General features: G+C 24.6%; 1 protein-coding gene across 1 annotated transcript in view; it reads left to right on the top strand.

Moving 5' to 3' along the window:
* The window catches only part of LOC124429980, a 77,114-nt gene that overhangs the window by 27,878 nt on the left and 22,494 nt on the right, over positions 1-26,742 (top strand). The window contains exon 2 of the mRNA XM_046975933.1: positions 17,291-17,382. Coding sequence (XP_046831889.1) covers positions 17,291-17,382 — 92 coding nt within the window. The remainder of the gene's footprint in view (positions 1-17,290; positions 17,383-26,742) is intronic.

Here is a 26,742-nt window from a genome sequence, read left to right as displayed (position 1 = left end):
AATAGAAATATATATATATATATATATATATATATATAATAAATATTATATATAATTATATATATAGAATTATATATTTAATAAATATATACATAAACAAATGTTTATTAAGTTTTGTATGTTTTTAAAACGTTGATCCACCTGCAGTATTAAGATGATTGTATAAAATTCAATAAAATCAATTAATTTACATTAATTATTATCGCGAGAAAATGAAAAAAATGATTTGACAATGTTTTCGTCAAATGTATTTGTGTATGTGTATAAATAAAATATTAATTTTATTTATGTTTTTAAAAGATCGATACTTGCACATGATTAAGATGATTTTATAAAATTGAATAAAGTCAAATAATGTAGATAAATTATTATTACAAAAAAAAAATGACTGACTATGATTTTTTCGTTAGATAATATATATATATATATATAAAGAGAGAGAGAGAGAGGGGAATGTTCATTATAATTTTGTAATAAAATTTTCATTTCTTTTTATGAACTCACAAATATAGTCAACCATGTTCTTTATCAAGAACGTTAGGTTATCGCATCGTCCGAGTTTCAGTCTACGCATTTGTCTGACATAGTTTTTGAAAGTTGCTTGACGTAACGGAGTGACAGAGACAGAGACAGAGATAGTCAGAAGAGGATAAATAGAAAGAGAAGGAGAAAAAGAGAAAGAGAGAGAGAGAGAGAGAGAGAGAGAGAGAGAGAGAGAGAGAGAACAAGGTGCATTTATGTGCGAATTGAACGGAACGTAATCTAAACCTGATCTCAAAATAGTCCATGCTGTTTCCGGCTGTTAGTCTTATCCCTTCAAGAATTATTGTCTCGGGGTTCAATTCGATATCTTTGTGACAGTTGAATGTTTTCAACCAACCGGTTTGAACGTTTCCAACAGGGATTTAACGATGGCATCGTTATATGTTGTTTATATGACGTATCCATCGACGTCGTATAAACAAGTAATTGCCTTTTTTCTTTTTTAATGAAACTATTTCTAAAACTTTTAATTTCTATTTTATTAACCTAAATTCCTATCATAAAGTAAAATATATACGTTTACATAGCTTTTGAAAAAAAATATATATATATATATACATTTTTTTTTAATAGGTACAATTCACGTAAATTTGATTACTTCACCGATTGACCGATAAGTAATATCGTTTTTTTTTATTTTTTTGTTATTATTATTATTATTATTATTACAAAATTTTAACGATAATGAACTCTAATAGTATACTATTATATTAGTTTACTATAATGGTATTTGTTAATTCAGATGTTATTTTTTTTTCAGTTTAGGTGTAACATATTTAAAATTTCTTCCTTCCTTTCTTTCTTCATTTCTTCTTCTTCTTTTTTTTCTTTTTTTTTTTTTTATTATTATTATTATTACTACATATATAATATAAATATCTCATAACTTAACTCGCCGAACTGATACTATACTATTTTTGTTATATTTCAATATTATTTATTTGGAATTTTTTTTACTTCATTTAAATAGAAAATACTGAAAAATTTCATATAGTAATTTTTATTGTTTTATCCAATACTATGTCATTATTTATTTATCTTAATGTTGTTATTACTATTGTTTTACTTAGATATAAAATACTGAAATATTCCTGAAACTGTAAAAAAAAAAATCCAATATCTTTCAAATTTTTTTATACATATATATAATTTTTATAGTTATATATATATATATATATATATATATATATATATATATATATATATATATATGGTTGTGTATATGTATCTCAGAATACACAGATATTTCTATGATATTTTTTTCTTTTATAATAATTATTTATGAATTCTTGTAAAAAAGCTAAGAGCTTTTCAAGGAATCGATGATATCCATAGTAAGTTATGCTCATTTTGAAATTGAACGTAGGTAAAAGAATGAAAAGGATGAAGAAAGAGAGAGATAGATAGAGAGAGAGAGAGAGACAGAGAGAGAGAGAGAGAGAGAGAGAGAGAGAGAGAGAGAGAGAGAGAGAGAGAGAAAGTGAGGGAGAGAGGAAGAGGGGGGAGGGAGAGGGTACACCCTCGTTTCCTGGGTAACTTCTTAGCAGATCGATACACAACTTTCTGAGCGGTCAGGATCCGAAATTGTAGTGGATAAAGTAAAAAAGGGAGACTTTATTTTTCTCTTTTTCAATCTCTTTCTCTTTCTCTCTTTCTCTTTCTCTCTCTTTCTTTTTTTTCTCTTTCTCTCTCTCTCTCTCTCTCTCTCTCTCTCTATTTTTCTCTCTCTTTCTCTCCAGTATGTTAGTCCTTCTAAGTTCTAACGAAGTGTAACACGTTTTCTCGTGCGCACGCGCGCATCTATATATCTCTAAGAGTAGAACGAGTAGTTTAACTCATGCTAACTCGCGTGCACCACTCACACGAGAAATGTTCTTACACACGCACACAGTTAAACGCTTTATATTGAGCATGTGTCATCGCCCCGTTGACTCTACTATACGTTCTGAACACATAAGGGTGCTTATTAGAGTGAGTGAGAGAGAGAGAGAGAGAGAGAGAGAGAGAGAGAGAGAGAGAGAGAGAGAGAGAGAGAGAGAGAGAGAGAGAGAGAATAAAAAGGGCAACATTTCACTGATAATACTTATTATTATTTTTTTTTTTTATAATAATAGCTGTTTTTTATTTTACATTTATTTTTTCTAAATTTTTTACGAATCTACATAAAAAATGTATAAGTGTAGATAGGTATATATGTGAGAATTGTATAATGAAAATTAGAAACGTCTTTTTATATTTTGCAAATATCAATCTAACGAATAAATGTATTTTGTTATTATTTTGTTGTGATAATAGCTATGTGATCGAATTAATGATTATTAACATTTTACACATTCGAATATTTTCTTCATTATATATATATATATATATATATATATATATATATATATATATATATATAATTATAAAATCGATTAATAATATAAATTTATATTAATAATTATATTAATATTATATTGTATTAATGTAATATTATATTAATACCTATATTAATATAATAATATAATTTATATTAATAATTAATATATATATATATATATATATATATATATATATATATATATTTCGGAAAATGATAAATTATTCTTACTTATTTTTTTTTTTTTGTTGCCGACAATGCAAATATTCAATTAATATTTACATACGTAATAACGTAACACGTGAAATATTATATCTCGTTGTATTGAAATATTTTCATTAATTTGATTGGGGAGGAAAATTTTCTTAGGGAGGAAAAAAAAGAAAAGAAAAGACTGAATATATTATTTTTTATTTTTATTTTGAAATAACTTAATTTCATTACTTTGAAATTTTCTTTCGTATATTAATGTACGAATATGAATTTCTTTTTTACTTAAATTATACTGAATGATTTTAGGATGCTAAGTACAATCGATTCTATGAAAGTTAATACTTGAAACTTTGTCGGTATTCGTTAGCTTTATTAAAACAACGGAAGAAGTTGAATTCACTTTTAAGCATTCCTGGCATCGTGAGTTCTTCTCGATGGGTGGAAGACCACTTGGGAAGTTTCTTGTCTCTCTTAACACATCTTCGTTCGTTCGTTCGTTCGTTCGTTCGTTCGTTTCTATTCATATCCTTAAGAAATTCTCTGTGCTTTTCTTTGCGCTTCTAGGCCACGTGGATTCCAATGTAAAAAAAAAAAAGAAAAAGAAAAAAGAAAAGAAAAAATGAAAATTATTATTACTCGATTTCTCGATTCCATTTAGATCAGGGACATGTAGGACGAAAGAAAAAAGAAAGAAAAAAGAAAGAAAAAAAAAAAAGAAAAATACCGACGTAACATCGATTATTTTTCATTTGTAGATACCTTCGTATCTTTCGGTAATTGAAAGTATCGGCATTTTACTGATAAATTTTCTAAAGGTAAAACTATTATTTTATCAATTTTTGCAAAATATTTCTAATAGATAGATTTAAAAATTAAGATTAGTAAAAATTAGTTATATTGAAAATGTTTAGATTCGATGTAAAATATCGAAATCGTTGTAATAACGCTAATATCTTTAATGATCTTAACTCTATAAGATTTATCTTCCAAGAGACGTGATTGTGTGAAAAATTTAATTTAATGCAAACATTGTGCGGCAGAGTTATCACGAAATAAAACTAAACGTATTTCAATTTTTTATTGAATATATTTATGTAAATATCGATACTGTTTCATTTTGCGATAGAACAAATTGACAAAGTAATGATAATAATAAATGAAAATTGAAAAGTATACTCTTTAAGTAATTATGAAATAAAAAATTCTCAATTTAATGGATCAATTATTACGAACAAAATTGAAAAAAATATTTATATTTCTTTGTAATATTATTCATTTCTTTTTATAATAATTGCTTATTATATACTATATACTATATATATACATAGTATTTTTTATATAGATAATTAATATTTATTTAGATATATCTATATAGAATATTAATACTATAAAATTTCATACTAATATTAATATTTATATCAATTTCCTTTCTCTCTCTCTCTCTCTCTCTCTCTCTCTCTCTCTCTCTCTCTCTCTCTCTCAGTATCTTTTAGAAAGTATATGATAAGAAGAAATGATATAAATATTAATAAGAAAAAAATGTTGATTCATATAATGAAGATTTTTGTTCTATATTGTTTTTTTTTTCGCAAATTGATAAAAAGTTAAAAGACAGGATGTAGAGAAAAAAAGAAAATGATAAAAGAAATGAAGAGAGAAGAGAAGAGGAAAAGGAAGAGGATATAAGAAGATATCCGATGAAAACTGAAGGTGGTTTTGCTGACGCGTATCCCCAAGACGCGAAACCACCACTTGACGTCCATTTACTGCAATTAACCCAAGAGAAGTAGACGAACTTGAATTCGTGCTTAATCTGACGCTTTCAAAGCGTCACATCAAAGAAGCATTTTGTGTTTTAAGATTCGACATTCGATAATTTTTTTTTTTCTTAAACTCTTTCAACCAGTTTCTATAATATATTATAAATCATTCAATATACATTTATAAATAAAATTTATCAAGTTTCTTTTCTTTTCTTTTTCTTTTCTTTTCTTTTTCTTTTCTTTTTTTTTTTTTTTTTTTTTTATATCTATTCGCCAATAAAACAAAGTAACTATTCGACGCATTTTGTATTGCACATTAAATTAAATAATTATAGAATATTATTTAAATAAGTACGAAAGGATGTGATAATTTTTATTTTCTTTTTTTCTTTTCAAATAAGTAGACATTGAAAAATAAATAGATATTGAAGAATATAATTTTCACATAAGTATGTATAAGTATTGTTAAGATAAATAATAAATAAGTTTTATTTAAAATAAATATGAAAAAGATGTTATATAAACAAGTATCAAGAGATATTATTTATATAAATATAATAATTGGTATTATTTAAATAAATATTGATAAGTATTATATAAATGATTTTTTACAAAGTATTATTATAATAAATTAATTTACGTAAAACATTTACAAAATATATATATTTGTGTGTGTATGAATAAAATTACATATTAATATTGACAAACATATTAGATACAATAAATAAATAAATAAATAAATAAATGTATATATATATATATATTAACTAAATATAAACCTATATACTATACAATAAAAAATATATGTCAATCAACAAATATAATTAAAAGAAACGATGAGATATCAAAGATTTCCGATAAAAAATTCAGGAGTACTTTAGTTGATTAAACGACTCTTACTATAGTCTAAACCTTTAGGGATGTAGTAACGCATGATCGAAAAGGGTACGTACGTTTTTCGTCCAACTCCTCTTTTTCTAGATCTATCTTCGTTCATGAGTAAAATCTCAGAGTTCTTTGAAGAACGTGCAAAGAGTTAGCGTGTTGGTAAATGAGAAAAAGGGAGAAATAGAAAAAAGAAAAGTAGATTGAAAGAGAGACAGAGAAAGAGAGAAAGAGAAAGAGAGAAAGAGAGATAAGTTAGGAAGATAGGCATAGGGATAGATGAGAGAAAGAAAGAGAGGTAGTGAGAGAGTAAGAGAGAGAGAGAGAGAGAGAGAGAAAGAGAGATAAAAATAAAAAAGAGAGAGAGAGAGATAAAAATAAAAAAGAGAGAGAGAGAGAGAGAAGAGAGAGAGAGAAGAGAGAGTGTGGGGGGGAGAAATGGGAGTCAAACGTTAGATAGGAATCACCTTCGCTCGAATAAATCGATTTTACGCTTGCATTGATCGGTGCTAACGCTCGAGTGCGAATTAATCCGATAAATGCGGTCGAAACGTATCCTACGGAAATCCCGCATACGTTGGAATTGTACGTTGGCGATCGTACAATATCCGATTGGTGAAGCCATCGTGGATTTAATCTCACCAAGTGGATTTCCCTCAATATGGTTATGTTTCTACATAACTGTTAAAGTTTGTCAGGTGCGAAAACTCCTTAATTTACGATAATAATAATAACGTTTGATTGTAATTGTAATTAATAGATGTGAAATCGATTTTTCAGATTTTTAAAATGAACGAATCGATCGATATATGTATTTTCGTTTTTATACTCGAGTTTTGAGAATCTTTAGTCTTTTTCTTTTCTTTTTTTTTTTTTTTTTTTTTTTTTTTTTTTTTTTTTTGTTTCTTTTTCCTTTTTCTTCTTCTATTACTTAACTTTCATTCATAATGATGGCTGAATCAATGATTAGAGCAAATATATTTGACAACGATAAAATGATTATAGGCGTTCGTAGATTTTAATCAGTTCGTGCGAATAAATTAATCATTTTAATTAAATGTAATTTTTATGATTAAAGTAAATGAAATAATATAATATATTGTATATAACGTATACACATAACAATTTGTGTGTGTGTATGTGTGTGTGAAAAAATTAAGATTCATTAAGATTCATTTAAAGTAGAATAATATATGAATATGTGAAAATATGGGCAATATATGTGTGTGTGAAAAAAAAATTAAGATTCATTTAAAGTAGAGTAATGTGTATATGTGAAAGTGTGAAATAATATATGTGTGAAAATATTAAGATTCATAAGAAGTAAGATTCATTCAAAAATTAAGATTCATTTAAACTGGAGTAATATTGTATACGTGTATGTGAATAATATGAATAATAAATATGTAAAAAAAAAAAAAAAAAAAAAAAAAACAGAAAAAGAAAAATAAAAAAAAATTAATATTCATTTAAAGTAAAGTAAATAGAAGAGAAATTGAAGAAAATAAGAAATAAAGTTTGTTTTTAATTTTCAATATGATATTTACATTTGCGAATGTTTGCGATGCCTTAAATATACACACACGCATATACAAGACGAGACAAATAATATGATACGAATAATGAAATAATTTTATTTATAATATTCGTTTGATAATATCGTATTAATATTAAAAACATAAACAATACCTGTTACGATTGGCTCGTTCGTAATAAATTACAACGAAATGAGAAATTTCAAGAAAATTGAACTTACTATAAGACGTAACTTGATACTACGATAACGAGTCCGACGTTAATTGTAAGTCACGTTCGTCTGACGAACGTGGCTTTAAAAGAACTCTGCAAGACAATATTTTTTTTTCTTTCGTCGTCGTCGTCGTCGTCGTCGTCGTCATTCACTTTATTTAGCGAAACAAATGGACACCTTGCGCGTGCAAATTAAACACCAAAGTAATTATATAGATAGTCGGTGATAATTACAATGTAATTGTCTTTAAATGCAAAAGGAAAGAAAAAAAAAATATATATATATATATATACATAATTCAATTTTCATCAAATTTTTAATTCTAAATTATATCTGAATTTATATAAATTTATTAAAATGAAGATAAATTTATCTGTTTAACTGTATACATTTTTTTTTATTTTAAACAAAACATTTTTTTTTGTTTTTTTTTTTTTTTTATAATAAAAACTAATAGAGATAAAGTTAAGAGTAAAAAATTACTAATAAAATTATTATAATAATGAAATAATAGTAAAAAAAAAATCTACTAAAAGTTATTGTAAAATAAAAAGAAAATTAGTATAAAAAATAAATATAATATTATAAGTAACATGAATATAAATAAAGATATAAAAAGATCAATAAATTTTATATAACAAAATTTAAATATATATAAATATTTCTAGAAAAAAAAGGATTTTTTATTTAAATCTTTTAAATATTTAAATATTTAAAAATATTTAAGTTTATTTTGAGAAGGAGAAAATAGTCAATTATTCCATCGATCTTCATTATTTTTTGTTTTTATTTTTCCATTCATTTCATTAAAATTATCATACATACAATCTATTATCTCTACGAAGAATTATGAAAATACAAAATTACAATAAAAAAATAATTAATTGTTTACTCATGATCGATTTAACCGAATACATAAGTCAACTTAATATATTCAACAAATATATAAGTCAATTGCTTATCGCAATTTAGACGTTTACATGAGTAACATTCAATTTTAGTTTTACTATCTTTTGAACAAATTGGACAAATTATATATCAGCGTTGCTTTTTATATACTGTAACGTCAAAGAATTCATTTGCATTTTGCTCAGCATCAAATCCGAGTATGCTTTTTATTCCTAATTTTAAATCATTTTTGGAAGGAATGACATATTGAAATGCACCAGTAAATAATTCTTACAAAGATTAAAGAATTCTTTCAGAATTTTAGATAGTACATTTAATATTTCTATCAGCATTTTTTACATTTCAATAATATTCTGGCATTTATAGTAGCCATATTCAATATTCCGATAGAAAATTCTTATGGGCCAGTTTTTAACTTTTCTATTAATAATAAATGACTGATCTAATTGATCAAAAAAGTCATTATAGTACTTTATAATAATTGGTTTTTCATTCTCATTGATCGGATTTGATTTCGAGTACGAGAATGAGACATTAGATTAGAAGATAATTTTCTATCATACTTATATATAAGATCATATTATTTAGAGCATGAATGGATTAAAAATTTTCAATAATCCAATAATTCAACAATTCAAAATTAATGTAAAAAGAACTTTACTGTGCATACGGGGTTTATATATGGCACATTTCAGATTTTACATACTTCAATTTTATTCGATCAAAACTCTAACGACTGACACAATGCGAATGATAGTCAGCACAAATTCTATTTATTAACATTTATTTCTGTTAAATTGAGCACAAAGTTAGTCGGAGGTGTCCTACAGACCAAGTATAAAATTAGGGTTAATTTAAATTTAAATTTTATTTAATATTTTATTCAATATATTTTATATATTTACATATATATCGTATTAATTTACGTTAATTAATTTTATTTTTTAAGATTAGACATATAAAAATTAACTTGAGACTTTATTAAAAACTATTTAACTATCATAACTGATTATATAGTTTATGTGACATTAATTATTGCCATTTTTCTAGTTTGATCTTTTTCAAAGAAACCTATAAATCCCTTTATTATTTATTGTCGTTTCCCTTTAATATATTATATAAAAATATTATTATAAATTTCATTATTATAGTCATTGGTATATATAATGTCTTTCTCTCTCTCTCTCTCTCTTTCTCTTTACGAATATAATGTTAGAAAATAGAAACGAGACAAGTAATATCCGTCGTCCTCGTTGGATGTTATTCTCTTTCTTTGTCGTTTTATAGCTTAAAGCATTTCTTTATAGATGTGTTGTATGTCTGTATATAATGTATCTGTGAGTTATAATACATAAGACGTCGGTTCTCGTATATGCTCTAATTATGAAGTTTAATTGACTAACGAGCTCGAACTGGGATCGGCAAAGCAGTGTAGAAACGGATCTCTGATTGGACCATTCACTAAATACACTTGCGTTCAATGATGTTAGAATTAATTCGAATCCCGGTTTAAGTGCCACGTTAGACATTTATTGGCTAATCTAACGAAAAACGATGACTATCTTTTTATATCTTTGGAATTTATTTTCAACTACAATATCGTACAAATTTTCATTTTTAACGTTACTTCCACTATCAAAATCTGTTCGATTCTTTCGATATTATTGAACGAACGATTTGATTGCTTACGAATAAGGGTACAATAAAAATGACGATATTATTTTTGATCAAAGAAAATTTTTCGATTTATATATATATATATATATTTTTTTTTTTTTTTTTTTAAGATACCGCAAATATTTGAAGTATCTTCAAATGAATATTAAAAACGAAATTATTTTATTATTTATGTCATGTATATATATATATATATATATATATATATATATATATATATATATATATATATATATATATATATAGATTTTATAAAGGTTTCAAATATTCGTATCTTGTCGGAAAAGTTAAAAAGAAAAAATTAATTTCTTTTAAATATTATATATATATATATGAAATGAAAGATATGTCGTAATTAAAAATAATTCTTGAGATGATCGAATTGGTCTACTTTTTTTTTTCGCTCCATATTAACATTTTTCTGCAAACTTTTGTAATATAATATCAAAAATTTTTAATATATAATTTTTAATATTATTTTAGTATTATTTATCTCTCTGGATACCTAATCGATTCTATTAATCAAATGGACAATTGGATAAATGAGAAATGATAATACGTCAAAATTACGAAGTTCTTCTTTAATACAATTAAATTATTGGATTTAGATGTAACTTTTGTGAAAAGAACGACATATCACCATTAAGAGTAGTTTTTAGGGTTGTCAGAAATTCATCCGTTTTTTTTTTTTTTTTCGTTCATTAGTTAACTTTCTTCTAAATTTTTTTAAATTTTCAAATATAATTCATAATATTATTTACTCCCTCAGCCAATATTTCGAGTTATTTATTAAAAATGAGCAATTATAGAAATGATAAATGATAACGATAATTTATATTTAATTTTTATAAAAATATAATTGAGAGCACGGGGATTATTATGGAGAATTAATTCATTTTTTTTCATTCACTTTTTACCTTTCTCTTTAAATTATCTAAAACAATTAAATATAATTTTAAGTATTATTAATTCTTTGAAAATCTAAACCAATCCTTCGAGTTATCATATAGACAATTAGGAAAAAAAAAGAAAAAAAAAAAAAAACAGATAAATGATATTACCTTAAAAATCATAAATGACAATCTTTTTAATTCAATCAAATTATCGAATTTAATTTGAACTTTTAGTACAAATGAAAGGAAAGTAACATAATAATTATGAAGAAAAGTTCTCAGGGTCGTCACGAATTGGTCCATTTTTTTAACTCATAATTTATCTCTCTCTCTCTCTCTCTCTCTCTCTCTCTCTCTCTCTCTCTCTCTCTCTCTCTCTCTCTTTCTCTTTAAACTTTAGAATCGAGGGCCACCATGAAACCGGGAGTTTAATCGCAACCGAGCAACGACCTTTTCGGCCGTTATGTTGTTCCGTTGCTGCGAATAGAGAAAGAGATGGTGGGGGGGATGATGGTGAGGGTTAGGTGGGAGGGTATGGTGATGGCAATGGTGGTGATGTTGGTATTGGTGCTAGTGGTTATGTCTCGTTTGGTGCACATGTGAAACGGGAACGTGGCATGGGAAGACGAAAGGCAGATCCGCCTTTGCACATGCGTCTGTCTCTTCGTCAGTTAGACCGAATCAACACGGTGGCCTAATTGACCGGCGCTAATGTGTGCACGATTCTAAAGCTTTCGCCGTGGGTTTCATTTTTAATTTGTATTATCGTTGAATTGATCAAATTATTGTTGATCCGTGAAACGATAATACACGATTTGATTATCGAATTTCATTTTTTTTTTGTTTTTTTTTTTTAGTTTCATTCTTTTTTTGCCTTCTTTTTTTTTTTCTCTCCTCTCTTTGAACCTTCTTCCACCTCGTCGCCATTCCATAGAAAATTTTGAAGAAAAAAAAAAATAAAAAATTATTTACGTTGTACGTACGTTGACTCGAAAGAATAGTTTCATTCTCATGGAAATTTTATTTTCTCTCTCTCTCTCTCTCTCTTTGATCCTTCGCCCATCCACCGCCACCTCCATCTTGCTCCCCTTTCGCCAGGAAATTTTGAAAAAAGAAATTATTCACGTTGTACGTACGTTGGCTCGAAATAATAATTCGATTCTCATTGAAAATTTTCTTTTTCTTTTTCTCGAATAAAAATACAATTTTTTACTTTTATGCAGATCAATTGATTGGTGTGTGTGTGTGTGTGCTTGTATGCATGTGCTAGTATGCATCGAGGGAAGGGTTAAAAAAAGAAAAAGAAAAGAAAAAATCAATTTTGTTTTCTTCCTTCGAGAAGAAACCATTGTTTCCTTTCTGTGACTTCCGTTCCTCCAAGAAATGTCCATTAGAATTATTCTGGTATAGTCATCGTACATAATCTAATATATACATACATATATATATATATATATATATATATATATATATATATATATATATATATATATATATACATAGATTGAGATTTCCTAGCACGTTCTTTCTATAGTCTGACGTCATTCGAAGTAAGATGGTCCTAAGAGAACCGGAAGTCCTGTGGTTTCTATCGTTATCGTTGTTTTATTTACTTTTTTTTCTTCCTTTTTCCTTTTTCCTTTTCCCTTTTTTTTTTTCTTTTATTTTTTATTTTTTTTTCTCTATCATTATATTTTCCTTATCGGCTTCCCTATAATGAAACTTATGCACTTATGGAAAATTTTTTCAAGGGGGTCATATATCCTCTCCTTTAAAAGAGTTTTTAATGTTAAAGGATTAAAGACGGATAAATAGAGTAAATATTTAATAAGTGAAAATGATTAATATTTGATGTTTTCTTGATTATGCTTGTGTAAAGTACACGGAATAGGTTTTTTTTTGTTTCTTTTTTTTTTCGGTGGTTGAGAGAGAGAGAGAGAGAGAGAGAGAGAGAGAGAGAGAGAATTATCTTCTCGAGACACCCACGCGTGTCGTGAATTTGATTGAAGTTTCGACTATACGTTTGATAAAAAAAAATTATACATCGTCGATTGTGGATTCTGTTTCGAATAAAACAAAAGAATGAAGAAACAAGAAAAGAAAGGAGAAGAAAAAAGATGATACATTATCTATTTCTATCTTTTTTCTTTTTTTTTTTTTTTGTTCAATTAAACATGAGATTTGTAGCTGAGAGAAGAGTACAATTTCACAGAGAGTTCTCTCTCTCTCTCTCTCTCTTTCTCTTTTGAGAGTTCTGAATAGTTTTTAAATATAATTAGCTTTGTAACCTTTAATGCAACTAAAAATTAATCCAATTGTAAATGCATGCGAAACATTCTTTTCAAAATAGCTGTGTCTAATTTTCTTTTTTTTTTTTTTTTCTTATTTTTTTTTTCTTGTATATAAAATTGTACGACGATAGAATGCGAATGAAAATAATGAAATATATAGTTTAATTAATAATCGACTTTTTAAAACTATAATTACAAATTAATGTGCGCGGGTGAACGAAGATAAAATTGATCTTTCTTTTTATTATTTAAAGAAAAAAAATTTTGTTCTCCTTTGAATAAAGATAACGTAATTTATAACGTGTTCAAAAGCGTGTTGTTAAGTACTACGTATTGGCATAGGAAAAAAAAAAAAAAAAAAAAATATAAAGGTTATTTAAATTTAATGGAAACCGTGGAAACTGTGACTGCATTATGCGGGATATTTACCGAGGGTACACATACACGATGAGAATATAATGTATTCGAATATTCGGATGACGAAAAGCAGAGGACGGAGGGCGGAGGGCGGAGGGCGGAGGGCGGAGGGCGGAGGGCGAGAACATCCGGTGCGTTTGCAGACCAAATAGTCGTATGCTAAGAGGACAGCATGTTGGGACAAGGATATGCTAAGAATCAGAAATTGCATATACTATAGAATCTCGTATATTCAATTTGATTTCAATTTGATTTCAATTTAATTTAATGCAAAATAAAAAAATCAATTCGATCTTATATTAATATTTTATATCTAGTTAGATTTCGTAAAATTTTTTAATACGAATTAAAAATTTTTTTTTTCTTTTTCTTTTTCTTTTTTTTTTTTATATTACGTATCATTGGATAATAATTTCATATATCAAATTATGATTAATTATATATCATTAGATAATAATTTAAAAATTAAAAGAAATATTTAAAACAAAAATTCCTGTATTTAATACGCAATAGGTTGTATCGGTTTTTTTTTTGTTTTCTTTTAAATTAATTAATTAATCCTTATTAAATATTTAATGTTATTATTATTATTGAGGGTTCATATTAACAAGTATTTTTTCCTCTCTTTCAATTTTAATGCCAAGTTTTATTATATTTGTCGCGTTATAATATATACAATATATTTTTTCTTTCCTTTTTTCTTTTTTTCTTTTTTTTTTTTTTTTTTTTGTCTTCCAGGACAATCGTGACATGTTACTACAATTGTTTCGCATTAAAGTATTTTTATTAAAGAATTTTATATTTATTTATTATTAATTGTCCTCTTTTATTTTTTAACGAGTTTCAATTCCTAATTCGATCTTTAATTCATTTAATTTAATCGAAATTGCTCGGGTGAGTTAACAATATCGTCGTTTACAATGATTAAGTACAAAAGAAATCGATAATTATTATAAGAATCAATAGAATAACTGAAGAGGAGAGAAAAAATATATAACTTTTTATTTACTAATAACAAAAAAGAAAATGTCATGAGTGCAAAAAAATATAAAAAATATATATGCGTGTGTGTGTGGGATAATAAAAAAGGTAACATGAAACTTTATGGACATACGGGGAATGTTTTTTTCGTGTAAAACGTTATTTCTTTTTATGATTGTTCGTTTAAATAATTTATTGTGTCATCGTGTATCGTATATTCCCAAGTATATAATAATACACACACACATACACACACACATAAATAAGTGCATAATAATAAGTAAAAAGTATTTACATCCAATGAATTTTAATTTAATGTAATCTTTGAAATAGAAATAAAGAGAAAGAATAAAGAAATATATTTTGCAAATAATGGTTCACGAAATTAATTAATTGTTTAAACACATATGAGTTTTCATAAAAAAAAAAAAAAAAAAAAAAAAAAAAAAAAAAAAAAAAAAAAAAAAAAAAAAAAAAAAAAAGACAAATAATAGATTGGATTAAAGTTGACAAATATTTGTCTAAAGAAGTTTTTCAGTATTTATCTTTTCGGTTTTTTTTTTTAAATGTAGATAATACATTAAAAACAAAACAAAACAAAAAAATGTCACGATCTACGAAAATATTTATTTTTTATCGCTTTAAATTAAAAAAATGAATAATAACCAAAAATGCATTTCATTTTGTATGAACGAAATATTGTCTATATATACAAATAATTTCAAAATATAAAAAAACATTTTGAATTTGTTTCAATTATTACTTTTCATAATTTTAAAAGAACAACAAATACTTCCTTTTTCAAATATTTTAATCTAGAAAAATTTTACTAAATAATATTTGTTTAACAAGATTGTAGTTCGTTTAAGTTTTAGTTTTAAAGTACTTATCGAAAAATATTTTAGTTTAAAAAGTAAAAAAAATATTAGAATGCTTGTCTCAAGAAAATTTTATTTTGTAAAAAATATTAATTTAGAAAAATTTTATTTCCTTTTCCTTCTTTTTTCTTTTTCTTTTTCTTTTTCCCCTTTTTCCTTTACAATAGGAACAAATTTTATTATAATAATCTATACAATGATCTTATATTTATCTGGTGTGACAACTTTGGAGAGAGAGAAAAAGAAGAAAAACAACACAAGCAGCAAAAAAATATTAAAATATTTTTACTCGCGAGACAAATTCACTATGTCTGTGTATGATCCACAAAGTGTCATAATTTTTGTAAATTATTGGGGGATTCGAGATCGTAAAAAAAAAAAAAAGAAAAAAAAAAGAGGAAATGAAATAAAAAAGGTCAAAAAAAAAATTGCCAATGAAATGTCTGGATGCTTCAGACGTGTATTTAAACTCACTTAAAATAATTATCCTTAATTACAATTCGTCCTTCATTTCGTGACTCCATGGTCAATGACTCCTCCTTTCCGGTACGGCATATGAATGTATACATATAACAAGTTTTTCACTATGATCTTCTACTTTTCTTTCTTTTTCTTTTCCTTTTTCTTTTCTTTTTCTCATCGCCACCATTGACGTCAATCTTATTGCTATAAAAACGTCACATGCACGAGCATCATACTGTAACATGTATTTAGTACGTCTGGTTCGTACGAGTACACTTGTATTATAAACGACTCATACTAAAGAGCCAATCAAAGCTATAACGGCGACCTAGTTCATTGTTACTACTCTTAATTTTGAACTAGTTTAATGTCCCTAGAATGTTTGAATATAAGGGATTAATAATAATTCGCGACATTATTTCCAACTGAATGGTTATTGTTATATATATATATATATTTTTTTTTTTTTACGGAACTGTTATTATTATTATTATTATTATTATTATTTTGTATTTATTTAATAAAATTTTTTTAATTATTTGAGACAGAAATTACTGTTACACAGATTAATTATAAATTTAATATCTGCTTTGTTAGAAGTAATAGAATATATATATATATATTTATATATATATTAAGAAAAGTTTCAAAGATTTTTTCATGTGTCAAATATTTTAAAGAATTACAAAATAAAATACCATTCCGTATAAATCTATAGTTTAATGGATTTTTAATTAATTAGATCTTTATTACTTTTAACAAACGAGATATTCAATTGATCTTTAAATTAATAATCATCTTGTATACATAATTATTTTATTATTATTATTATTATTATTTATTTATATCAATTGATATTAATAATTTGATACTTATCATTATTCTTTTTCAAAAAAAATTTTGAAATTATTTGCGATAAGATCATTCCTATATACATAATTATTTTATTATTATTATTATTTTTATTATTATTATTATTTTGTATATTTTCAAAATTATTTGTTTTTCCTTTGTTATTATAAATAATACGATGATTAATATTATTGTCGTATTAATCTTAAAATTTGTCAATTTTTGATAGAAATTATATTTATCAAGATGATTATATAATCTAACTTTATTATTGTTTATTATTGTTTATTATTAATATGTTATTAATATGTTATTAATATTCAATGGGATGTGGGAAGAATTTGTAAATTTTGGATATCATGGATATCCATGATGAATTTAAAAATAAAATTGAATTATTTGTTTTATCTGTTGTAGGACCATCTCCAGAGTTCAGCAGACACACATTAATCAAACCACAAGTATATCATGGTAGAACGAAAAGGCAGTTATCGATGACCAATGAGAACGTAAGGATATATTTTTAATTAATAACGATAACGTGAATAATTACAAAAAAAAAAAAAAAGAAATTTACAATAAAAAATATTGCGAATTTCTTTTTCGTTTCCAAATAAAAATCAATTAATTTTATAATTCTCAGGATATATTATAAATCTGACAAAATCTCTCAAAGCAAATTGAATTGTTGTATATCGTTTAATAATAAATAATTATAATAATAACTATAATAAATCAAATACATACGATTTCTTAAATATTTAATTAAAATTAATATATATTTGAATTAATATTGATTATTTGTTATTAATATTAATTCTATGATCGTATAAAACTTCTAAGTAATAATTATTAATCAATATTAAAATATTTACGTTATTAACTTAATATTATCTTTAAGAAATAAATTAATTATACATTTTTTCTTTCTTTTTTTTTTCTTTTTTTTTTTTTGAATAGATTGAAAAATTCCTATGTTAAATATTTCATTTCAATTTTTTTCATCTTTGAAATACCATCTAATAATTTACATTATTTCAATCCCTTAACCCAAGCTATTTCTCTCATTTAAACGAACAAAATGAATAAATAATAATAATACTTTATTCATCTATCTAAAATTAAATTATATTATTAAATAATGCAATGTCAATTTTTTATTTAATCAATAAAAATACTATTCAATCCTAAATCATTTACAAAATATAATTTAATTTGTTAAATTATTAATTTATTAAATTATTAAATTATAATTTTCTGCAATATAATTATTTATTATTGTAATATAATTATAATAATTATATATAAATATAAATTATAAAAGTGAATTTTTATTATAATTAAAAGTATTATTTTATTTATAACATAATTAATTATAATTAAAAACCTATTTGAAATTAAATAATAACATTTATATATTAATAATAATAATAATAATAATAATAATAATAATAATAATAATAATAATAATAATAATAATATTAATTTTTTCTTTAAATGTTAATAAATCTTTAACAAGAATTCTCTTAAAAAATTATTATTCTGATTTACGATTAAAGATTATCCATACTTATGTATGTTTATGTTTTTGCGTTTGTCTCTTTCTTTCGTCTTTTTGTCTTTATCTTTTCCTTTGGTAATTTTGAATGCGAAAAGCGATTCACGCTCGGGTGCAATAATTTCAATGCAAATGTCGTTACGTCGCAAGAATGCGAAATCCGACAATGCAGTCGTGCTATTTGCCATCTCTCGCTTAGCTAGTCTCTGAAATGCGTTAAGGGAAGAAAGAGAAATGTCAAATGACGAAGTTCAAACGTACGTTTCTATACTCTTCCAAATTTATTAAGTTCCTCGTAAAGAGTAATGTCGACATTTTTAACATTTTCCTTTTAAATAAAATAATAAAAATATTTAATAGTAAACGAAACTATTGTACGAATCTGTAGTACGATAATACTTATTGGCCAATGAATAATGTCAGGATTTTTAGTATTTTTTTTTTTTTTTTTTTTTTTTTTTTTTAATAGTACTTAAATAAGTAATGTTATTACAATGAATTATAGTAAAATAATAGATTGGCTAATGAATAATATCGAACTTTTTAATATTTTATATTTAAATAAAATAACGGGAATGTTTATGAGTGAACAAAACGATTATAAAAAATTATAAAATATGCCATAAAAAATTATAAAACTTGGACAATGAGTAATGCTGAAGTTTATGTTGTTTAATAAATATTTAATAAATATAATATTTAAATAAAACAAGAATGATATTTAAATAATATGATATTGATCTGATCAATAAGTAATAATGTAATTTTCAATATTTTTTGTATTTAATATATAATTGTAGATAATATATAAATAAATAATACTGGTATAATAACAGCAGTATGGTATTGGGGATCTATGCATCTATATGATATAATATTCGTTTAAATGCACATATACACATTTCTAATAAATATACATCACGTACATTTTATTTATTGATCGAATCTAATACGTAAATATTTATGTGTTAACGTTTGCAAGGTTAGAAAAAAAAACGAAAAAAAAAAAAAAAGGAAAGTTTGATGTAAATGTAAAGTCTTTTCTTTATTCATAAAATCAATGTAATTGATAAATCATAGCCTTTAAAAATTTCCAATGAAAGGTTAAACGATATTTCGTTATTATTAATAATTAATAATAATTAATATGATAGAAATAAAGTAATGTTAATTTGTTTCTTTCTACGTTAATTACAATTACAAAGATGTTTCTAATTAATTTCGTATCTCCTTGCTTTGTACATCGTTATATTATACCACGACCCCATCCCCTTTTTCACATAAATATTTTCTCGAGTAGTAATAACGGGGTTAATTAAACAACGATTAATTGTTTTTTAATTGCCATATTATATAAATGAAAATTCATAATAAAAATAATCTTTAGAATGGTGAGATTAATAATGGAATAGAAATCTAAATAGATATATTATTCGTGCGAATGAGATTGTTCTTTCGCCTGACATGAAAGTTTAATAAGTCCTACATTAATATCTATGATAAAGTTTTGCCAAAAGATCATCGGTTTATTTTTCTTTTATCAAATATGTGTTTTTATTTATGCTTTGATATAATAATATTTATATATTATTTTGCGAGATCGTAGTCTCACGAATTTTCATTTCTTTTCATAACAAAAAATATATATATATATATATATTTATAATATATATTAATATATAATAATCATTAATATATATTTTATATACATGTAAATATATTTTTATCACAGAAATATGATGCGATGCGTTTATAAATATATCCAAACAATTCGTTTAAATTTTATATTTACTTTTTTCTTATTTCTAATTATAGATATTTTTCATCTTTTCTTTTTGTCCTTTATTTAAATTATAATAATTCCTTTACTTTGTTTTATCTTTTATTAAATTATCTTTATAATGACAAATTTCTTTATCATTTAATTTCTTATTAAATGTTCTTTATTATAATAATTTCTTTTCTCTCTTTTATTTATTTATTTTTTTTTTTTTTTCTTTTGAATTTCTTATTAATTATAACAAATCTCTTTATTTCGTGATCACTTATTAAATTTTCTCAACGAAAAAAGAAATTCCTTTTTTCTTTTTTTATTTTTTAATAAATATAATCAATTGCAAGAACAATTTTCCTTTATTATCTTTCAATTTCTCTTAACATTTTTTTGATACATATATACTATAACATGCAAAATTTCATTATTTTTTAAATTTCTGAATAAATGTTAATTTCATTATTTTTTTTTTTAATTTCTTAATAAATTCGTTCGTTAGCAAAAAAAAAAAAGAAAAGAATTGCTTTTATGATCTTTCTATTTATCATAATATTTTTCTCGTTTAATATTGCATCGTAAAAATTTCTTTATTTTTTTATTTCTTCAAAAAGAAAAAAAAAAAAAAATACTTCAGTCAAACGAGTTACACGCACACATACACATGATTCATCCTGTGTACATAATGGTATATATAGATCGGACCAAAAGAAAAAGAAAGAAAGAGAGAGAGAGAGTGAGAGAGTGAGAGAGAGAGAGAGGAAGAGTGAAGAGAAGAAAAAAAAGGAAAAGAAAAAAAGAAAAAAAAGAAAAAGAGAGAACAATACAGGTTCAATGTTCTTTCTGGTATCCATGATTTACCCTGTTAAGTTGGTAGAACGTTACTTATGTACATCTATATAGTGACCGTTCCTTCCAATATACGAGAGAGCAAAAGCAAGTTGAGAGGTAAGAGGCAAAACTTGAAGGAGGGTTCCTTTATTCGACATTTTTCTATATAGACACACACACACACACACACACACATTTATATATATATATATATATATATATATATATATACACGCATGAACGAATAAAATCGACGTTGGCAAAAGGAAATGAAGTCGCTTTAAATCGCTTGTATGCCCGTAGGCGATATAATGCGTTTTGAAAGTTGCGCTTCTATACTGTAAGTATACCTATGAACGCATATATGTAATTGAGTATATAAATAACACGATATAGTATTGTTACTAACACATTCATTCAAAAAGGCTACATCAAAGTGTATATCAAATCGTATTGAGATATACGAACTTTTATAGGATAAATATCAAAAGAATATTTTGTATTTTTATCGAATAAAAATATTCATTCGCAGTAAATAGAAAATAATATAATCATTGTTTAAACAATTTCTTATATAAGTTAATAAAAATTATTTGATTAATTGACATAGAAAAAAAATAATTTTATGGTGAATCCAAAGAAATACATAAACATATACACATACGTGCGCTAGTAATTATTTTTAATTATTGCTAAAGTCATTATTATTATTATTATTATTATTATTATTATTATTATTATTATTATTATTATTATTATTATTATTATTATTATTATTATTATATTTATATTATCATTATTATTATGTTATTTTTATGAATATATTATTATTATTTTGATCATCATCATTATCATCGTTATTCATCCATATAATCGTAATTTGTTAAAAGCCTAAGAGTTCATTTTCATTCTTCAACGACCACCCCTATTCTTTTTTTTTTTTTTTTTTTTTTTTGTAAATTTGTCTTTCTTCCTTTTTTCTTTTTTATCCTATCTTATTTCAAACAATGCTCGCCAAATTAAAGATACGTCGAATAATCATGTAATATCAGAAATTATGTGCTATAAAAATTTATAGAAATATTTTACTTTAGAAGAAAAAAAAAAAAAAAAAAAATTTATAGAAAAGTATTATCTTCAAAGATTCTATATGTTCTTTTTCGTAACTCTTTTGTCCTTCGTTTAAATAACTTAAATAGAGTATGTGTGAAAGTAACATCCTGTTAGACTTTATAACTGGTTATCACCTGATTCAGAAGAACATCTGTTCTACAATCCAACAGATATTTTACGCAAGGTTAGAATGAATAGTTCCGAACGACTCTTGTTCTTTGTTCATATCAGCTGACTCTAAACTGCTCACGGAAATGACACTTCCTTTGACTTCATATCTTTCATATGTAGATATATATTCTCTTATATATATATATATATATATATATATGTATATATATATATATATATATGTATATATACTAGATATATACAAGTCAGAGAAACGTGATATTTCGACGTATTTTCTTAAAAAGATAAGAAAATTTTATTGTTTTGTTTATTTATTTATTTATTTCTTTTTTTTTTTTTTTCTTCAAAATATATGTTCATATAGATTCGAACAAAGTCAATCAATATTGTTAAATAAAATCAATTTTTGATATACTGATCATATTTGAAAGTAACATAATTGTCTAATAAAATTATTTTCTTATATAGATATATGTATATATTTTATATATGTACTTTATATATGTATAAATATTGAACTATGTATGTGTATATATATATATATATATATTTTTTTTTTTTTATATATGTTATTTTTCTTATAAATACTTGATATATTTTATTTCTTTGTTCTTATCGAAATACTTATATATATAACTCGTATATATAAAACGAATCAATGATTATTGTCAAATTAATATATTATTTTATATATGTTTGATATATAGAAATTGAAGAAACAAATTGTAGATTTATCAATGAGTTCTCTTGAAAATATAAAATTAATTTTTCAGTTCTATTTTTTTTTCTTTTTTTTTTTTTCTTTTTTTTTCTAAATATTCATATGGACGTATACAAGATGAACCCATAGTTATTAACAAATGAAATTAATTTTTGACATATTGATGAAAATCTTTAAAGTAATATAATTGTCAAATAAATCAAATTCTTTTCAAAGAATTTTTTTTTATAAAGATAAGAAAGTAAATTTTTTATTATTTTTTCTTTTTTTTTTTTTTTTTTTTTTTTTCAAAGTACATACTCATATAAACTAATGCAAAGTGACGTGATAATTATTTTCAAATTAAATAAATATTATCATACATTCGCTTACGTATGATTTAAAATAATTCTTGAAATAAATGAATTCATAGTTTGGATTAATTTAATTGAATGCAAAAACGTCGGTACGGTCTCGACCCTCCGTTGTTTGTTGTGTTGAAGAACAGTAAAAGATAATTATAAAAGACAAGTGAGAATACAAAGAGACCATAGTATACCGTAACCTTGACACTATCGTGAGAATTGTGATTATAGTACTCGTATGCGTACGTTCTCGTACGTTCGTTTCGTCGCACATGCGTTCTGTTTCTTCATCAGAGCCTTCTTTATTACAAATATTACAATGATCTTGTTAAACTGACTTTACAGACATTACGATCGATAAAACTTAGATCTTTTTTCTAACAAAACTAATATTTTTCTTTTTTGTTTGTTTTTTTTTTCTTTTTTTTTTTTTTATAACAATAAATTTATATACTTTCGTATGTGTGCTTATGTTGTGTTGCTTGAAAGATTATACAAAGTGCAATGTATAATGTTCAATTGAAACGATTTTATCTAATTGGAATAGAAATAGTTTTGAATGATTAAAAAAAAAAAAAAAAAAAAAAAAGTAGAAAAAAAAGAAAAGAAGGTTTATATAAAAAAACAAAAAATAATAATAAATTATTATTATTTTTTATTATTATTATTATTATTATATCGTTTATTATATTTGTTTGATTGAATGAAATTATTAATACGTATTTGATACAACTCGGATCAAACTTTATTACTATTAATTTCGTGGAATAATAATTTCATCCATCTAACATATCGATTCGTCGTCAAATACGACTACCAATATTTATAGTCCTTTGCGATTTAATTAGAAATTTAATTGATTTCAAGCGATATCCATCGGCCTCGTTTCTGTCGTTACTTTATTGAACAAAATGTGTATAAAATGAAAAATGTATTAGACGTATCGGAAAGTTTTCTTGATTTTATTTAGTGTTTTTGTTATGTAAAAAGAGGAAAAAGGAAAAGAAGAGAAAAAATTCGTTTCTAAAAAAAAAAAAAAAAAGAAAGAAAAAGTCAAAAAGAAAAAGGTCAAAACTTTTCAAGAGACTTAATATATTCTAATATATTCTAATATATTCTAATGATATACTCTGTTAGTTTTATTCAATTAAATTTCCTTTATTCAACACGAATTTTTCAAAACATAATTATATTCAAAAATAATTTTAGCTGTCTCTCTCTCTCTCTCTCTTTCTCTCTCTCTCTCTCTCTCTCTCTTTCTCTCTCTCTCTCTTTCTCTCTCTTTCTCTCTAAGCTGGAAAATATAGCAACTTTTTTCGTTTGCCTGATATATTAATTTTAATATTTTCCATCAGGTTTGATCGTGAAGATCGAAAACTTTTTTTATTTAAAAATAATGTAAAAAAAGGAAAGAAAAATGGAGAAAACTCGAAAGAAATAATTTCATTACAGTTAAAAGTAATTTCATTACAATGACAGATCAAACAATTTCGAAAATTTTATTTATTTATTTATGTATTTATTTATGTATTTATCTATTTATTTTTTTTTTGTATATAAAAAAAAAAAAAAAAAAAAAAGAAAAGAAAACATTGAATTATATTTCGTGTGATTAATAGAAATTCGTTTGGATTTTGATGAACGATGCATCATGATGACATAAATTTAGCAGTTACACACGTAAGCAAACACCTACTATCATTATTGTCACCGTTGTTATTCTGTTGTGGTCGTTTCGTTGTCGATTACAGGATGTGCAATTGTGAGGTTCACATGTAAGAGCTACTTTTTTCTACTGTAAAAACTGATTTCATAAAGAGCAATATCATCGTTGAAATGCCATTGCAGAAAACGAAGGAAGCACATGTATATGTATATTTAACGTATGTTGTGTGCTCTCTCTCTTTCTCTCTCTTTTTCTTTCTCTCTTTTTCTTTCTCTCTTTTTCTTTCTCTCTTTTTCTTTCTCTCTTTATTTTACCGCAGTTGAGATGAAACTTTATGGATAGTACACTTTTTATCGTTGATGAAAAATTCGCGAGAAAAGGAAAGAGTTATATAAAACTGGCAAACAACTTGTTCTGCTTTGCATTACTTCCATTTTTAATGCTTTAGCGTTGATATTTTTTTCCAATTGTAATAAGAGATAGAAGAACACACATACACGCGCTGGGACACACGCATACACACACGCACATATATATATATTATATCTATTATATATTTTCATATCTTTAGAATTATTGTATTTAGAAATATTTAGAAATATTGATATAATATATATATATATATATGATTTGATCTCATCAAAGAACTTTGTAATCTGTTCGTTTCTATTTGATTCGATTCGGTCTTGTTTGATCTTATTCGGCCATATACGTTCATATTCGGTTGTATTCGATGGTATTCGGTGCTATTCGATTCTATTCGGCGCTGTTCGGTCAAATTCGATCATATTCGTTCCTATTCGTTCCTATTCGACTGTATGTAGTCCTATGCAATTATATTTGATCCTATTCGAATTTATTCCATTTTATTTGATCCTATTCGATCGTATTCGATTTTATTCGATCGTATTCGATTTTATTCGATCGTATTCGATTTTATTCGATCCGATTCAATCCTGTTCAGTCTTGTTCGATTCTTATTTGATTGTGTGCGGTCTTGTTCGGTCTTGTTCGGTCATGTTCGGTCTTGTTCGGTCATGTTCGGTCTTGTTCGGTCTTATTTGGTCCTATCCAATTCTATTCGGTCCTATTGGATCCTATTCGATTCTATTTGATTTTGGATCTATTCGGTTCTATTCTGTCCTATTCTGTCCTATTCTGTCCTATTCTGTTCTTTTAAATTTTATTTCTTCCTATTCGACGATCCTAATCGATCCTATTAGATTTTATTTGATCCTTTTCAATCTTATCCGGTTGTGTTAAACCTTTTTCGGTTCTATTCTGTTCCATTAAATTATATTCGATTGTATTCGGTTTTATTTGATCCTATTCGGTCCTGTACGTTCTTATTATACCGTATTCGGTCCTATTCAGTCAGTCCTATTCTATACGATCCTGTTTGATCCCGTTATGTCGTTTCCTGTCCTCTCTAGAAATATACTATTAACGATCGATAAAATAGAATTCTACTAACGCCGACTTGGTTGGTCAGTCACAAAAGCAGGAGTCTATTGTTTCCAATCTCCTTGACTGTAAGATTTCCGGCGAATTACCATTAATGTGTTTCTACAAGTTTATTTACGTTTCTAGCGATCATCTTATAGAAAAATTATGTTTTTATCAGATTTAAAATTGTTTATTTCCTACTGTAATATAATTTAATATAATATTGTCTGTAATAATTGAGTTTGTTTTGTCATCTTCTACATTATTATTAAGAAAAAATTACTATG

The sequence above is a fragment of the Vespa crabro genome, chromosome 17 (genome assembly GCF_910589235.1).
Source record: "Vespa crabro chromosome 17, iyVesCrab1.2, whole genome shotgun sequence".
Taxonomy (NCBI): Eukaryota; Metazoa; Arthropoda; class Insecta; order Hymenoptera; family Vespidae; genus Vespa; species Vespa crabro.
Note: the sequence above shows the minus strand (reverse complement) of the source record. Positions and strands in the feature narration are given on the sequence as shown.